Below are 17752 nucleotides of genomic sequence, written 5' to 3' on the forward strand. Positions count from 1 at the left end.
GACTCGGGATACTTATAAGATACTACCATGATTTTTTCAGATTTTTTGGTCCAAAAATAAATTAGGCCAAAAACCGGCCTTACCGACCCTCCCCCTTTTTTGTTTGACTATTTAATTAATAATTGCTCATTTAAGTTTCAATCGGACGTTGGCATTTGTTTAACTACTTGGGCTTTCGAATTGAAATAGTTCCATTTTTAACGTTAAAATCTTCAAATGGTTACATTTTTGTTCAACAGATTCAGAATCATCTTGTAAAATGAATTATTGTTCAATTTTTAATGCTGGAACTCCAGTTCAATTTAAAAAGTCATGGATTAATTTATATTCAGTCACAATTTTAATTGTGCAATTTTTTGCAACTGCAATTAAACTTGTTATTAAACTTATAAATTAAACTTCTTATTCTAGGGTTGCTACAAAATTTTTATTTGAAATTCCAGATCTTTTCCAAGTTTGGAACGGTAAAGAAAAACTTGAAAAAATAATCCCTAGTTCAGTGATTCCAATAAAATAAAACTGTCCTTTAAACACGATCAACATAATTTTCAAATGTTTTTAAACCCTATAAATTTCTACATTCTTTCAAATATTTGAAAATAAATTAGCATCAAATTTTATGGATGCCCATATCTGAGTTAAACTTCAAGTTAAGCTTGAGTTCTCTGAATTAGATTTTTTGTTAATTTATAGATTTTTTCAATTTGAAATCATTTTTATGTTAATTCGAACTATTTTTTAAATTATACTTTTCTGCAAATTCATGAAATTTTAAGGTCCTGTGAAGTTTAATTTCAAATTCATTCTTTTCCAAACTCGAATCTTTTCTATCTGAATTCTTATTAATTAGAAAATATTTATAATTCTCAAAGCCCTTTAAATTAAAATAATGTTCAATTTGGAACGGATTTATTTTTTAATTATTCAATGCTAAGTCTTTTTTTAAATTTTCAACGCTTCCAGTTTTAATTTGACATATAATTAAAATTTTAACGATAATAAATTAAATATATATCGACAATTAACAATCTTATTTGAAAATTATAGTTTAAAAAAGTAAGATTGAAAATTGGAATTTGTTCCTTTTTTAATAATTGAATTTGAAATTATTTGTTTTCGAACTTTTCCGACTAATTTTTCTATTGGGGATGGTGGTCTACCATTTCGCCACCTGTTGCCGAAAAGTGGAACTAGAAAAAGTAGGTAAAATTTTAAAGATGCATTTTAATTTTGGCATGAAAGTGTTTTTACGATTGTATTTTGAAGTATAGAACAATGATTCAATACTAAAAACAAATCTTCATCAAAAACAAATATTTTTAGATAGAGTTTCCATCTTGAACAGTGAAAAAAGAAATTTTGGTCAAATAGGTTTTTTATTTTGAAAAAACAATTATTTCACTATTTCATGTAAGTTTCAATGCATTGTAAGCTTAAATAGACTTTAATTAATGTACTTAGCGACAAATTTTATCCTGATATGCAAAGAATATGAAAAATAGACTACTGTAATTTAAATATCATTTCTAACCTAACTTTTGGATCAGATTTTTCAACAATAACAATTTTATGGACAAATTAATAAAAATTTACTTTGAGTTCAGTTTTGCTTCGAAATAAGTCCATTTAAGTTCATTATCTTTGTAAAATCAGACAAAATAGTACAATCGTTTTTTTGTTTTTCTTTTGCAAAAAATATGCCTGTCAAAAAATGTGTTTTTTCACTCTATAATATGTAAAATCCATCTAAAACCCTTCTGTTTCCGACAAACACTTATTTTTATTGTCCAATAAATATTTTAAACTCAACAGAAAAATCGTCAAGCCACTTTTATGCAAAAATTATAATGCATCTTTAAAATCGTACCTATTCATCATCACCAGGTGGCGTATCGCAGTTTAAACATTCCCAATATCTTAATTAGTTTTTTCCAATATCCATTTAAATATCAATAAAGAACTTCAAAAATATTTTTATAGGGAAAGTGAAGAATTTAAAGCGATTAGCGACCAATTACGAGGAAATAGATAAATTACTTGCATTTTTGTCAAAATAGTGGCATCGCTAAAAAAGTGCCGAACTGTGTTAACAGTGGCATGCAATATAATACTTTGTTTACCTCTCTTCTTCGTCGTCTTCATTCTCCATTGCATCGTCTATCGCATCGTTCATAATTTCTTCCTTCATATCCATTATTTCCGACTGTTTTTCAAATTCCTGTAATATCTTCTGAATTTGCGGAAGATTAAGTTGCCTACAATTGAAGAGATTTAAAGATTAGATTCCAAATTTATATTTAAATGTATACTCTATCTAAAAAAGTGGTGTAACGATATGTCTCGAAAACCTCGCAATCACTGTTGTTAAAAATCTAATTGGCTTTTCATTATTTGAAGTTGTTTCATACCTTAAACTTGAAAATTCTAAAACTAAATATACAAAAAAATGTTATGCACTTTATATGCTAGTGATTTTCGCTGGAAATTAGTATCATTGTCAAAAGTAATTTTATTATAAAACCATTAATTTTCGAAGGAAGCTTAACATTTCTAAAAATTGAAGAGTTAAAATTTTGTATAAAATTATTTACGTTTTGTCAGCATTTTTAGGTGAAAGTGGCATTTTGAAACAAAATCATTCGATTTTAAAGTTTCATCAATTTTAAATGATTTTAGGCTACGTTAGATTTTCAATTTCTGAACAGTTTTAAATTATATTCTCATTTTTCACAGGAAATCGGTTATTTAAAAAAATGTTGAGAATGAAACAAAATATATATTTCGAAGATGATTCTCAACTTTTAATCTCTCACTAGGCTATATTGGCATTTTGCACAGGTAATCGGTGAGTATTTTTTAAACAAAAACATTAGACTTAAAGGAAGATTTACAATCTTATACAGTTTTTTTTAGTTTCGTCATGTTAAAGTTTTTCTTCGAAAAATTTTATTTAAAAAAAATACTACGGTTTGATTGTGTGTATATTTTAAATAAGTATTATGTATTAATTCTAAATTTAATATATAAATTAGGCATCCATTATAAAAAATATTGTCCTTACTTATCTTTTTGGATTGAAAATTCATCCCTTTTGGTAGAAATTTCATATTTTTTTGGGTAAAAAGGCAACCGTTTTGTTTAAAATTAATCTGCTTTTGATTGAGGATTCAACTACTTTGTTAAAAAACATCTTGTTTGGTCATATTTTCAAATTAAAAATTACATTGTTTTCTAGAAGACTCATTTCTTTGGCTTGAAATTTGAACACTTTAATCGATTTTTTTTCTATTTCCTTGGTTGAATTTAACTGTTTTTTAATTAAGACTGAAATTTTTTTTGTTACAATGGCAACTATTACATTTTATTATAGAAATTTATCTTTTTTGGTTGAAAATTCAAGAATGTTGTTGAAAGTGGAACTACTTTTTTTTAAATTAATTTTTTGTTGATGATTAATCATTCTATTTGAAGATTTATCTGTTTGTCAAAAAATCTGATTATTTTCTTAAAACATTGTCTTTATGAGTTAATAATAAATAGAAAATTTGGTTGAAATTTATCTCTTCGGTTGAAAATTTAACTATTTTTTGAAAATTGATTTTTTCTTGATTGAAAAATAATTTTTCTAATGAATACTTGACCATACAATTTTGTATTAAAAACTGATCTTGTTTAGTTGAAAATTTAACTTTTTGGTTGAAAATTGATCTTTGTTGATAAAAAATTAATGCTCTTGGAGGAACACTCTTCTCTTTCGTTGAAAATTCAAATATTTAGTCAATAATTCTTTTTTTTTAGAAAATTCAACTAAATTTACGTTTTGGCTGAAAATTCAAATACTTGATTGAAAGTTGAGCTATTAAGATAAAATTTTATTTTTTGAGTTATATTAATATTAATCTAATATATTAGTTTTAAATTTTCGTAAGATTAAAAAATCGCAGGTGTTTGTGTTTAAGTTAAACAAAATAATTTTAATAATTGCAGTGACCTATTCATGCTCTGCATAGCTTTTGTGACTCCCTTCATGGCTTGAGCCATCGTATTCTGAGATCGAAGTGTCTGAATCTTGAGAGATACTGCTTGAATATTTGCTTTCATGAGCATAAATTTCTTCACGTAACGTCTCGTCCTCACAAGATCCTTTGCCATTATTTTCACTGCGTCCTGAAAAATGCTCATTAAATAATTCTCAAGTTTTCTTCACTTTGAAAACAAATATATTTAAAAAACGATTTTGAGAGTCAGTCTTCTTTAGAGTTAAATAGTTTAAAAGTGGTACCATTTGACCATCTTTTGCGAGTTTCTTGATGTCAGCAATAATTTTCTTTTCCTGTTGCTCCATCCGCATTTTTTCTCTATCCAAGTCTCGCATTGCTTTGTTTAATGCTCTCTGGTTTTTCCTAAGCATTTCCTCCGGTGTGACCCGCTTTCCAAATAACCACTCCATTTTTTTACCTGAATTACTGTGTCATAGTAAAACGTTAACTTATTGTCAAAGAGAAATTTATAAAGGATTAAAAGCCTTAAAATTATAGTAATTATTATAAGAAAATCACTATATGAATAAATAATATTAAAATATTGACAGAATTATTGCAAACGAAAGAAATTATAAGCAAATTTTTTGTTTCAACTACTTATGAATGTAAAACTAAATAAGATTCCCTGACTCTGGTTTTTTTCTGGCGTACGGCCACGTTGGTAAAAAATACTTTTAGTTTCATCTGTCAAATTTTTTCGACAGGAAAATAAAATTCATTAAAATAAATATAGTACATAAATATTTAAATACTTTTGTAAGAATGCATCATTAACATATAAACTTACCGATAATTAGTTTGATGATTTAGAATAAAAAATATATGATTTTTAACTCTAAAAATACCTCTATTGTAAGGTAAAAAAGTCTTACCTTCAAATTTTCAGTATTTTAAGTTAATAACTTAAAATAGCTTAATAAATAATAGTTTTGGAATCAAGAATGATTTTTATTTTTCAAATGTACTTTATTTTCTTCCTTAAACTACTTTGAATACCTACTTATAATAATTTATACTTTAAATCAATATTTTTTAAATAAACATTTTCAAGAAAATCTTGTTACCTTCGCTGTCTAATTAGCAATTCAGAACCCAGTATTTAAATTTAAATGTCAAAATTGAAATTGTTCGCAAACACTAAAAAATAACTGCGTTCTTTTTAATTTTATCCAAAATCGACAATATTAGGTGAATCGAGTTGAAACTCAACAGTTCAAGTATTACAACAGTTCAACTTGTAGAATACAAATGAAAAATTACTTTTTAAATATCACCGTCAAAAGTCTGTTTTATTGGGTCCCAAAAACTCCCATAAATGAAGATTTGGGTTTTGCGAGTTTTTAGCGCTAATTATATTTGTTTGCCTTTTTTAAAATGAAAATTGTTTTAATTCATAAAGTATTACTTTGTATTGATAATTAGGTGTTTATATGAATTTCTTAAACAATTAATTATTGCTTTTACCAATTTTTCCTTTGAATAGAGTTAGAAAGTCGTGAGTTTTCCGAATTTTTCAACTTACATATTTTCGACATTTCAATTAGACCGAGCCAACAATAGTCGATTAAGTTTAACATAAATATTTTTTATTATTATTTTTAACAAAATTCTCTGAGCATAATACTAGAAAGTTGCACTTTTCCGACAATTTTCCACTTTTTGTTCACTTTTAAATTATATTAAGGAAATAATTAATTAAAGTTAACAAAAAGTAATTGTTAATGCGATGTATTATTATTTTTAATATTATTCCCTTTGAATAGTGTTAGAAAGTTGCTCTTCTATAAGGATTTGAACATAGTATTATTGTTTATAGCTATCTTCTCCTATTGCAATTCTAGATAGTTGGAGTTTTTTTCTGAAATTTTAAACTGTTTGTCCAAATTTTACTTAGTAAGATAATAATTAATGTAAGTAAACAAACATAATTGTTGAAACAACTTACAAAGGTTTGTAAACTACCTTCTCTTAGAGTAATGCTAGAAAGTTACGTATTTTCTGAAATTTTCAGCTTTTCTTTGACTTTTAGTTAGAAACAAATAATAAATACTTCTAGAAAAATTTACATTTAATATGCTCCATTTACAAAATTTATAGAATATGTCCAACATCTGTTTTATTTCAGGAAAAATATATTCATAAAAAAGAAAGAGATTCTTTAGAAAAGGATTCTCTATATTGTTTATTTATTATTTATTCATTACTAAAAATCCATATCAAATATAACAATTTCAGATAAAAACACAACTTTCTACAAATTATTTAAGGGCATGTGACACAGCTAAATACCTATATTACCGACCACAGTTTTCCAGTTCACTGAATGTTTTATTCTTGAAATATATTTTTTAACATCTTTTATTATTAAGCTTTATACTTAAACGTAGTTTTCTTTCGGCTCTTGCATTTCTTAAGGCTTGAGACCGATATTTTATGTATAAAAAAAATTCGAACGTTCAAAAAATGTTGAGGTTCAGAAAAAAGATGAAATAATTTTCAGTGAAGTTTCTACCAAAATGCAGTACCTAAACGTACTTTATTGCACTCTAATACATTTCCCGAAGTTTCAGCTCGATATTTTACTTACAAAAAAAGTTCTTAGGTTCAAAAAAATATTCAGTGAACTGAAAAACTGTGGTCGGTAATATAGGTATTTAGCTGTGTCACATGCCCTTAAGAAAAGTTATAAAATTATAAAAATATTTGAAGTAATAATACATCTCTTAAACAATTATTTTTGTTACGTTTCATTAATCATTACCTCACTTTAAATGAAAAGTTGACAAAAAAGTTAAACAGTTCAGATAAAACTGCAGTTTTCTAGGATTATTAAAAGAAAATATTTGTTGAAATACTAATAAATTGTTTAAACAATTATGTTTATTAAATAGCATTAATTTTTTACCCACTCTAAGAGAAAAGTTGACAAAAAATGAAAAACTAAAAAAAACCTCAACTATATAGCATTATCACAGGAGGAGGTAGGTATTAAGAATATTCAAGTTTTTAAACAATTATTTACGTTAAATTAAATTGAGTATTGCCTCGCTCTACTTAAAGAGTTGAAAACAAGTTGACAAATTGGGATAAAACGGCGACTTTCTAACACTATTCTGAAAAAATTGCTATAAACAATTAAAACCGTTTTAGGCAAATTATTAAAATTTCTAATTATCAATAGAAAGTATTAGTCTTTGTATAAAAAACAATTTGTATTTGAAAAAAAGCGAAGAAATCATAATCAGCGATAAAAACTCGCAAAACCCAATTTTTCACTTACGGGGTTATTATGGGACTCTATAACACAGACTTATGGGGTTGTTATTCGAAAGGTAATTTTGGATTTTTATTAAAATGTACAAAAACGTATTTTTTATGGAAAATATACTTGTTAAACTTCATGAGGCTTGTCGCAATTTTAAATATGATCTTTTAAGCCCTTTTTTGGCGGATTCAAGCAAATTTGCGGACAATATCGACGAAATTTCAAAAAAATTTATAGTAATTTTCTATATATCGCGAAAAAGCTTACAGGAACCCATTACAGGAAAATTATGAATCGGCCTATACTGAATTTTTACTATTTTTTCATACGGTAAGTATGTAATAGGTAGAAAATTACAAAATCAGCGAGGATCTCTGAGAACTACGATAAGCAAATAAAGGAAAAAGAATCTATCGAATAATTTGTAAAATATTAAAAATCTCTGTTTAACCTACAAATTACTTCACTCTGCTTCCAAACATCACAATAAACGTAATTGCTTGAATATTTTAATAAAATTTAGGGGAAAAAGATCTTCCAATGTCAGATTTGTTTAAATAAAATAATAATTTTTAATTTCTTAACGATAAACAAGGCACGAGAAACATAAAAGAGTAAAAGCCTCTTTGGAAAATTCAAAATTTCCGAAATTAAAATCACTCGCGATGTTAAAATGCTGTATAAAAAATAAATATATCCATGAATTTTATAATTTCCATAAAGTACTATGACAAAATAACGTTAAATTTGACAGTGGAGAGACTGAAGAGTGAGTCAGATTTAACAAAATAAAGGCTAGGCCTTTATCTCAAAACTGAACTGATCTGATCCATATATCATAATTAAATCCTTACCCTTTTTTCTAGGAATGTCGACTCACGCTTTTTTCGTACTCCAATTCTTAAGCTTGATAAATTACTTGCCTTTATTTATTAAAATGTGACAAATTCCTCTTGACACAAAAATACGGAATAAATTCACATATAATTCGGGCAGAATCGCAATTTTTGACGTTTGTGGAAATCACCAATCACGTGGCGCTTGAACTGCGTTCTTTAGTTACATTGGTGGAACTATTGTCGGTTTAGATGGCTTGTTATTGGTCAATCTCTGGACTCGTAATTTCCATTCGCTAGTTCCATAAGAATATTTGATTGAGAAAGCGGAGTGTGTTATATCATAACCTACAAACTTTGACGTTTCTAAGAAAAATTTGAGATTTTTGGTTTTGGAGCGTTTGCAACTGTCAAGTGTCAACTTGGAAAAAACGGTGAATTTGGAATTCGGCAGTGACAGTCTTGTCAAATTTGGTCTCGGCAGTGCTTTTATTAAAACTCATCGCGGATTCTCGGTAATTTACTTTAAGCAAATACAATTCTCTTCGTATTTCAGAGATAATTGTATTTGTCGTAGGGGCGTGTTAATAAATGCCGGAGGCAATTTCTTATGAGTGTTATTAGGTTATTACTCGAATCATGGTCTCCAAAAATGACTGATTTTCCATTCCCCAATATTATGGAAAAAGCGCGGAAAAAAGAGTAGTGCAATAATAGAAATCTTGATAAAGTGAAAGGATATAACTTGAAAAATCATGGGTAAGTTTTTAAAATATAAATATGAAAGCAGTCTGTATTGGCAAGTGTTAACTGTTATGTTAATGCTTTAATTAGTTAATGTTAAATACTAGGAACAATGTGGTACGATAAAAATAGTACTATCAGGCGAAAATATGAGCCCATCTACCAAAATTTCACTTTAATAAGTCTAATCTAACACGGTAAAAGTAGAATGACGTTTATATTGTTAATAATCTTGAATTTATGAGTTTATAAAAAGTTAATCTAGGCCTAAATAAATTTTTTGTTTTGACAATGTTCTTAATAACTCTAAAAAATGTAAAGTAAAGATGTGGTTGAAGTTTCGTTCCAATAATAATGGAGACGAATTTTTTAGTTCAGTTCTTCGTTTTTATAAAATAATTTGATTAAGCAATAATACAAATAGAGCATAAAAATATTCAAATTAGATTTACAATGTCAAAAAACGTAGCAGAAATAAAATGTTCAATTCTAAAAGCAAAAATGTTACGTTGAAGGACTTTGAAATGTCAGGGATTTTTTTAAGTCGTGGAGTTTTTTCCAGAGCGTGTTTAATCCATTTAAAAAGTGCAATATTAAATTAAATAAAAACGATTCTTTATTTGTAGCACATTAATTATTATCTAAATATTCAATTTTTGGCTGATAGTAGATCTTTTTTAGTTGAAAATTCATCTATTCCGTTTAAAATTCGACTATTCCAGTTAAAGATTCATCATTTGAGTAGAATATTCATCCCTTTGTTTGAAAGTGGAACTAATTTTTTGTTGAAAATTATTATTTTTTAACTGAAAATATGGCAATTTCCAATCAATATTTCATCATTTGCTAAACATTACTTTTTTACTGACCTTAACTATTCAATTTTTGGTTGCCGATTTATCTTTTTTTTGTTCAAACTTCATCTTTTTTATTTAAAATTCTAGTATTCCAGTTAAATATTCATTATTTTAGTTAAAGATTCACCTCTTTGGTTAAAAGTTTCACTATTTTCTTTTAAACTGATTCTTCCTAATTAAAAATTTAACTGCTTGGGTAAAAGTTGAACTACTTTATCAAGCATTTATTATTTTGTTTGAAGGTTTATCTTTTTGGTTGAAAATTTAATGTTTTTTAATATTTTCTTGAAAATTAGGTTCTCATTAGTATCACGGAATTTTTCCTAAAACGTTATATAACGTTATCCCTGAAAGAGTTTAAAAAATGGTTTAGTCTTACGAAAAATTCTCTACAGGTAGAAAGTTCGTTAAAATTCATTTTTCATACTGAAAATGTAACTTTTCCGTTTTTTGTTGAAAATTAATATTTTTGGGTTGAAAAATCCTCTTTTTGGTTTAAAAGTAATTATGTTTCGGTTGGCAAATTCATCATTTTATTTGAAAATTTATCTCTTTTGGTAAAAATCTAATTTTTTGACTATTTTACTGAATTTTGTTGTTGCAATGTAAACTATTACATTTTTCGTTGAGAATTCTTCATTTTGTTGAAAATTTTTGGGTTGAAAATTAACCTGCCTTCTAAAAAGTCCGTCTTTTTTGCTTGAAAATTTAACTATTTGGTTGAAATTTTTTTAGGTTTAAATGTAATCTTTTCACGAAAAATTAGAATTTTTGGTTGAAAATTCCACTGTGTAGCTAAATGTTAACTATTTAGTTGGAAATTTGTCTATTGCTTTAAATTTAAACTATTTGGTAGGAAATGCAACTGTTTTATTAAAAATTAATTTGTTGTTGTTGAGGAAATTCAACTATTTATTTGAAAATGCAACTGTTTTTGTCGATGTTTATCTCTTTTTTGTATTTAAAATTCGACAATTTGATTAAATAATAAATTAATTAATTAATAATAAATAAATTTTAAAATCTGAAATTGTTTTATTCCGTTTATAAAAGATTCTTTGTAGAAAATGTTACAAGGATAAAATGTTGGTCTTTGCAAAAACAAAAAATTGACCAGGGAAAATAAAAAATTGGTATTTAATTGGGACGTATAATAATTTTCCCTAAGTTGCAATGTAACTTTTTTGCTTTGCGAATTGAAAATTTTATTTCTGTTACGTTTTTGACTTTGCAAATTTAATTTTTGTATTTTTATGCTCGATGTGGATTGATTAATCAAATTGTCATATAAAAACGACGAATTAAAATAAAAAATTGATCACGTTCATTATTAGAACGAAACTATAACTACATGAGTAAAACTAGGAAATAATGTATTAGAAATTTATGAGGAATAATAAAATAATTTCCACGAGAATAAATACATTTTTAACTTCAGACGAGTCTACAGAGTCACAAAAATGGCAACAGCACTTGTCTCTTTTAAAAGAACAATATGTTACACTTTACACCGCCAATTCAGAACTTCAGCAAAAATATGCGGCTCTCATTGCTGGAAAAGGGGACGAAGAATCCGGATTCATAGGAAGACTCCTTGCTACGATAGCTTCGTTGCATTCCCAGCAACGATACAGGTTTCTTGCTTTCAAGTTTTAAATTACAGTTGATTTGACAATTAGAGTTATATTTTTTACAGAAAAAGTTTTCTTTTAGTGACTTGACTGTAAAAATGAGTGATCGAGATATTCCAGCCCACAAATTTGTGCTCACTGCTCGAAGCGATTTTTGGTCATCAGTTCCTGAAAAAACCGTCCTTGGTTCGTTAATACAGACTTTGAACTTTTTCCCCTGTTCCCCTTTTCCCCATTTTTAAATAATCCCCTCCCCCTGTTCTCAAGAAGTTTATCCTTCTCGTTCTTTCGCTAAAATTAAAAACTGAATTAATCGAACCCGATAAGAAAAGCCAACTATTTATGGTTGAAAGTTAATTATTTTCTATTGAAAAGGCTGCTATTATATGTTTGGTTTAAAATTCTACTCTTCTGTTGAGAATTGAATTATTTTGTTGAAAAATCAACTAATTTGTTCAAAAGTCTTGGTTGAAAAATCTTAGTTGAAAATTTAACTGTTTTGGATAGATTCATCTTGTTTGGTAGAAAAGTCATCTTTCTTGGTTGAAAATGAACTTTTTGTTGAAAATTTCACTTTTTTGTTCGAGTTTAAATTTGTTCTGGTTAAAAATTTGATCTCTTGATTGGAAATTCATCTTTATAGGTAGAAAATTTAATTCTTTTGTTGAAAATTCAATAATTTTATTACAAAATTTAGGTTTTTGGTCAAAAATGTAATTTTTTTGCGGAATATTCGTCTTTTTGTAACGAAATTTCATATTTTTCGATTGAAAATGATTCTTTTTTGGTATAAAAATCATGTTTCTTGGTTGATATTGAATTTTGGATCAAACTTCTACTACTTTTTAGAAAGTTTAATTATTTTGTTAAAAATTTAACAATTTCCTTAAAAATTTATATTTTTGTCGAAAATTCAACTTTTTTTGTTAAAAATTCATCTTTTTGGATAGAAAATGTGGCCTTTTGGATTTAAAATTTATCTTTTTTTAAAAGAAAAGTCATCTTTCTCGATTGAAAATCAACTTTTTGTTTGAAAATTTATTTTTTCACGTTTATTAAATTTTATTTTATTCTAATATATGATACAAAATTTAATTTTTTTATTGAAAATTCAACTATGTTGGTGAAACTTTCTTTTTTTGTTGATAATTCAACTTTTTTGTTGAATATATGAAGTGTTACAGAACTATATAATCAATACTTTTCCGAAAATGGATTTATTGCGTAAAAAGTTCTTTAAAAAATCAAATACATGTTGTGTTAAAAGGATTTCTTCAAATTCTCATTTTTTAATATCAGAGTTAATATAATAAGAAAAAAATGTATCTTAGGGTTCAAGCGCAATATGTAATAATTTTATTCTACCTTCAGCTTCGATATTTCTTGATATTATTATTCATTATTGAAAAAAATTTCTAGGCCTTTCAGCGATAAATCGTTAGTCACAATGCGATACCATCTCATTGATTCATTATTTTCTCGGAACATAACATTTTTTGGTATTAAAAATGTATTATACTTATTCAGCATTCTTATTTTTCGGGAGCAAGTTTTTATTATTGTAAAAAGTAGAAAATTAGGTTTGTAATTTCTACCGAAAGCCGATTTTTAAAACATGTTAATCCGTTTCATCCCAAACAACCACAAATTTTTTATGTTTTTCAAGTGAATATTTGTTTCTGTAATGATAAGTAAACAAATTTTAAACCTATATTTTCTAACGTCTTTTTGCCCCTATTTTTTAAATCTGCTATTAGTTTTTTTCTGTGACTTCATTTTTTCAAACTGTCAGCTGATTTACAAAAAAAAACGTGATTTGATTTTTTTTTATTCATTTAACGTACTGTTTAATCATGTTTCCGTTATCTGATAGATACGAGCGTAAGGTTCCTGTGGAATAATCGCCATAGCTAGAATTTAAGCCGTGCAGGATGTCAAAATTCCAAATGGCCGATCCAATGTGGCTGCTTTTACACTTGTTTTTTACGTTGTTTATGTTTTTAGCCTATGACGTTTACTTTTTAAATAGATTTATCGTTTTGATATCAATTTTATATAGATTATGCGAGAAAATAGTAATGTAAGATGAAATGGAATTCAAAATGGCGGAAAATATCATATTTTCCTTGATTCTATCAATTTGTTTCTTAGAAATTCACACGTGTTTTTGCAGTCATGATATGTTGTTGTTTTAAACTTTCTTCCATCGACATTATCCAAAGATATTGTTGGAAATAAAAATTGGTATTAATTTGTTGATCATTACTATTTTTGTCATCATTACTATATTTATTGATGTAGAAAAATGTTTTGCTGAAAATCGGACAACGTAAAATTTACGGCGAACGGACTGTTTAAAAAATATTAAATTAGTGAATAATTATAAAAAATATTGTACAAGTATATAATTTTAATATTTATAATAACAAAACTACCTACAAAATAAGCATCACGACTAAAAGAATTGAAAAATTCAAAATAAAATAAAAAATAAATGTTCATGAAAACCGCCATTTTGGAACAGTTCTTTTGACTTGATTGATAAGGTACATTTTTCATTGTTTAAACAACTTTGGATAATGTCGATGCATGAAAGTTCAAAACAACAACATATTAACTGCAAAAACGTGTAAATTTCTAAGAAAAAATCGATAGAATCAAGCAAAATATATTTTCCGCCATTTTGAATTCCATATCATCTTATATGACTATTTTCTCGCATAATCGATCGCATATTGATCCGATAACGGGAACATGATTAACCAGTACGTTAAACAGATAAAAAATAAAATTACGTTTTTTTCTAAATCAGTCGCCATTTAAAAAAAAAATTAAAATTCATAGAAAAAAAAACTAATAGCAAATTTGAAAATTACGGACAAAAATACGTTAGAAAATATGGTTTTTACATTTTTTTACTCATCATCACACAGAAAAATATTAACTTGAAAAACATAAAGAATTTGTGGCAGTTTGGCATGAAACGGATTAAAATATAATCGTAAAATTCTCGGATAATATACTCTGAATTAATTAACTTTTTGAGATCAAATCCTTTTCACCTGAGTTCAAATTTTTTTTCGTTCTCCTGAACATTTTTTTTTTTTTGGTTATCTACTTTTATGCTGCCACTCTTTATTTGTATTTCGGGTTGAACATTTAAATGATTTTAAAGTCTTTTGTGAAAGTTGTCTTTTTAAATTGAAAATACAAGTATTTGGTTGAAAATTTAACTATTTTCTTGAACATTGGTTTCTAGCTTCAAATTTCCACTATTTGGTTGAAATTTGCTTTTTTTAGTCGATAATTAGTATTTTTGTTGAAAATTCATCTTTTCGGGTATCAGTGTCAAGGGTTTTCGACTTTTAACTTGAAAACTCAACTCTTTCGTTGAAAATTTATCTTTTTTGGATAAAGATTCATATCTTTGATTAAAAAAATTGACTTATTTGTTCAGAATTTATTATTTGTGACTGAATTCAACTTTTTTTGTTGAAATATACGCTATTATATTTTTCCTTGAGAATTCATCTTTTTGGTTTCAAAACTTAACTACTTGCTTACAAGTTGAACTTTTTCTTTAAAAAATGAATTTGTTGTTGTTAAAATGTTATATATTTTGTTGTATTTTTTGTTAAGTTCAACTGTTTTTTTTAAATTATAATAATTTTTGGTTGAAATATGAACTAATCTATTTTTCGTTGAGAATTCATAACTTTTTGTAAGGAGGTCATCTTTCTTGGTCAAAAATGAACTTCTTTGTTGCTAATTCATCTCTTTTGGTCAATTTTTTTTTAAATTCGGCTAGTTTATTAAAAATACAATATGTTTCGATTTGTGATCATAGTAAGTTAAAGAGTTTAATATTGAATTTAATACCGTACCTTCTTTGAATTTAATTAAAAGAATTTTATCCCCTATGCCTCCCCTATTTTCGTGAAAAAGCACCCTATTTCTCCACTTTTGAGATAATTTTTGGCTCTAAAGTTTGTTAATAAGTTAATAAAATGAAAATAATAAAATAATGCACGTTTTATGAAAAACATGAAGAAAATAAGTTTAATTTATTTACAGATTGGACTGATTTGGATGCAAAAGTGGGAAACGTTTTATTGAGGTGGATTTACACAGGCATGGTGGAGCAAGAAGATCAGACTCTTGAATTGATGAAAGCAGCTTCCAATTTCCAGTTGAGTGAACTCGTTGAAAAATGCGAAACTTATCTCATCGGAAAAGTTTCTTTGAAAGACTGCGTTCGTTTATACACAGTCGCTGAGGAATTAGGAACCCCGAAATTGAGGGATCATTGCAGTTCTTTAATATCTGCTCACTGGGTAGTTTAAAACAAATCACTAAAAAATTAAGAAAGTCTTGATAATAATAACAGGCCTCGGGCTCACCGAACTATTGATATTATTTTGACACTCTTTTTTTAACCATGACACAATTTCACTACTATTTTAATGTAATTGTTTGTCCGCTACTGTCACTATTTCTTTACATTTCTTTTTGTTTGAAAATGTTTTTGAATTTATTCGCTAATTGGCTAAAGTAATATGTCCGCTATCTCAACGAATCACAAGACACCAGAAAATTTTCTCAACGTGATAGTTAATATTTTAACGAAAAAAAGATTGTCATTTTAAATCAAAAACAGTAAAATTGAATCAAAGAGGACTTTCCAAAAAATAGTTGCGTGCTCAACCAAAGCAGATTAATTTCAAAGCAAACAGTTGTACTTTTATCCAAAAGGATCAGCTTTCTAGAAAAAAGTCGAATTTTCAACCTAATACTTACATTTTTAACCAAAAACATGATTTTTTAACACAGAATATTAACTTTCTACCAAAAAAGATAAATTTTCAATGAAATACATACATTTTTCGCCAAACAGTTTAATTTTTTTACTACAAAGGACGATTTTTCAACAAATTAAACTAAATAGTTGAATTTTTAAATTTAAAAACATCAGTATCCAACAAAAAATGGATTAATTCCATTTCCATTTAACAGAAATAATTTTAAATTTAGAAAAATTGTCTGCAAAATAGTTTAATTTTGTACCATATAGGTGAATTTTTAATCTAAAAAATGAATTTTCAATGAAAAGTGTAAAAGTTGATGTTTCACTGAAACATTGTTTGAATAAAAATATATGAACAACATATTTGAATCCTCAACTAAAAAAAACTATTTTTCAAATATAAAGTTACATTTTTAAACAAAAAAGTAATTTTCTACTAAACTTTTGAATATTTGAACCGAAAATACGAATTTTCTCAAAAACCAGTTGAATTTTTAACCCAAAATTTTATTTTTAATTGAAACATAATAATTTTTAACCAGGTATTGGAATTTCTACAGAAAGTTATGCTTAAAAAAAATTTGTTAGTTAAAAAAGAAAAAAATTGCAATCAAATTCTGGACTTTTCAAGCCTAAAAGACGAATATTTAACAAACGAATTTAATTTTGAACCGAATAACAATATTTTTGAAGTGAGCCTGAAGCCTGTAATGAATATAAATATTAAAGTTGTATCTGTTTTAAAATGTATAGGAGGACTTAACGGGAGAAGATTTTAAGGAAATGCCAGGACCGCTTCTTTACCAATTGCTTCAAACGAAAAGCAAATATCCATTGCATTCGGCAGTTCGACTCGAGCGGGAAGATGTCGTATTTCTTTATCTTGTTCAGCACAATGCAGAGGTAAGAGATAAATATATAAAAATAAACAATTCTCCTTTAGTCCTGAAAATTTGTAATGCTTTCCTTTATCGTAATTATTTATCCGGTATGATAATTCCGGTTTGAACCAAATAATAAAAACTTGTGATAAAAAAATATGAATTCATAACGAAAAATGTATTAGTAGACTTTTTAACTGAAAAGAATGAACTTTCAACCAAAAATAGTTGAATTTTCTGACTGGGTTCTATCAATTTAGTTTGCATTTAAGTGGAAAAATGAGAAAAAGGTGAAAGTAATAAATAAATGTAATAAATAAATAGGAATTTTGGTGATTTACAGACTAAAGAATAAAATTTTTAATAAATATTGATTTTTAATACTCAAAACATTTTATGACATTATTCTATTTTTTACGTCTAAAAAGAGTCCAGGGCCTGGAATGTAAAGGGCTTTGCGATAATTATAATCATATTATATTTATTATTAAAAAAAACTAAGCCTGCTGCGCACCCCGCGCTTTTCTCCAAGTTTCTTACGTTTAGTGAGTGCACTTTAACTACATTTTTTCAAATATCATAAATATTGCAACTTACGAGGGTAGTTCAATAAGTCCTTAGAATGAAGTATAAAAACAATTTTTTTTGGGTAAATTTTTTTTTATTTTTCAACATAATCTCCTTGGAGCTC

At 26.6% G+C, this 17752-nt stretch overlaps 2 protein-coding genes across 3 annotated transcripts in view; one reads left to right on the forward strand and one right to left on the reverse strand.

Annotated features, from left to right (window-relative positions):
* The window catches only part of LOC117173359 (charged multivesicular body protein 2a), a 9368-nt gene extending 1035 nt beyond the window's left edge, over positions 1-8333 (reverse strand). The window contains exons 1-4 of one of the 2 annotated variants that reach the window (XM_033361878.1): positions 8232-8333; positions 4283-4466; positions 3992-4167; positions 2121-2255 (exon numbers count right to left, since the gene is read on the reverse strand). In XM_033361878.1, the coding sequence (XP_033217769.1) occupies positions 2121-2255; positions 3992-4167; positions 4283-4450 (479 nt within the window). In that variant the 5' untranslated portion in view covers positions 4451-4466; positions 8232-8333. Of the gene's footprint in view, positions 1-2120; positions 2256-3991; positions 4168-4282; positions 4467-8162 lie in introns of both variants that reach the window. The other variant, XM_033361877.1, reaches the window with a different exon arrangement.
* Positions 8334-8513: 180 nt separating this feature from the next.
* Positions 8514-17752, forward strand: part of LOC117172444 (rabankyrin-5) — a 52437-nt gene continuing 43198 nt past the window's right edge. Inside the window, exons 1-5 of the mRNA XM_033360387.1 lie at positions 8514-8903; positions 11184-11379; positions 11459-11562; positions 15451-15710; positions 16934-17083. Of these exons, the coding sequence (XP_033216278.1) occupies positions 8900-8903; positions 11184-11379; positions 11459-11562; positions 15451-15710; positions 16934-17083 (714 nt within the window). The 5' untranslated portion in view covers positions 8514-8899. The remainder of the gene's footprint in view (positions 8904-11183; positions 11380-11458; positions 11563-15450; positions 15711-16933; positions 17084-17752) is intronic.

The sequence above is a fragment of the Belonocnema kinseyi genome, chromosome 5 (assembly GCF_010883055.1).
Source record: "Belonocnema kinseyi isolate 2016_QV_RU_SX_M_011 chromosome 5, B_treatae_v1, whole genome shotgun sequence".
Taxonomy (NCBI): Eukaryota; Metazoa; Arthropoda; class Insecta; order Hymenoptera; family Cynipidae; genus Belonocnema; species Belonocnema kinseyi.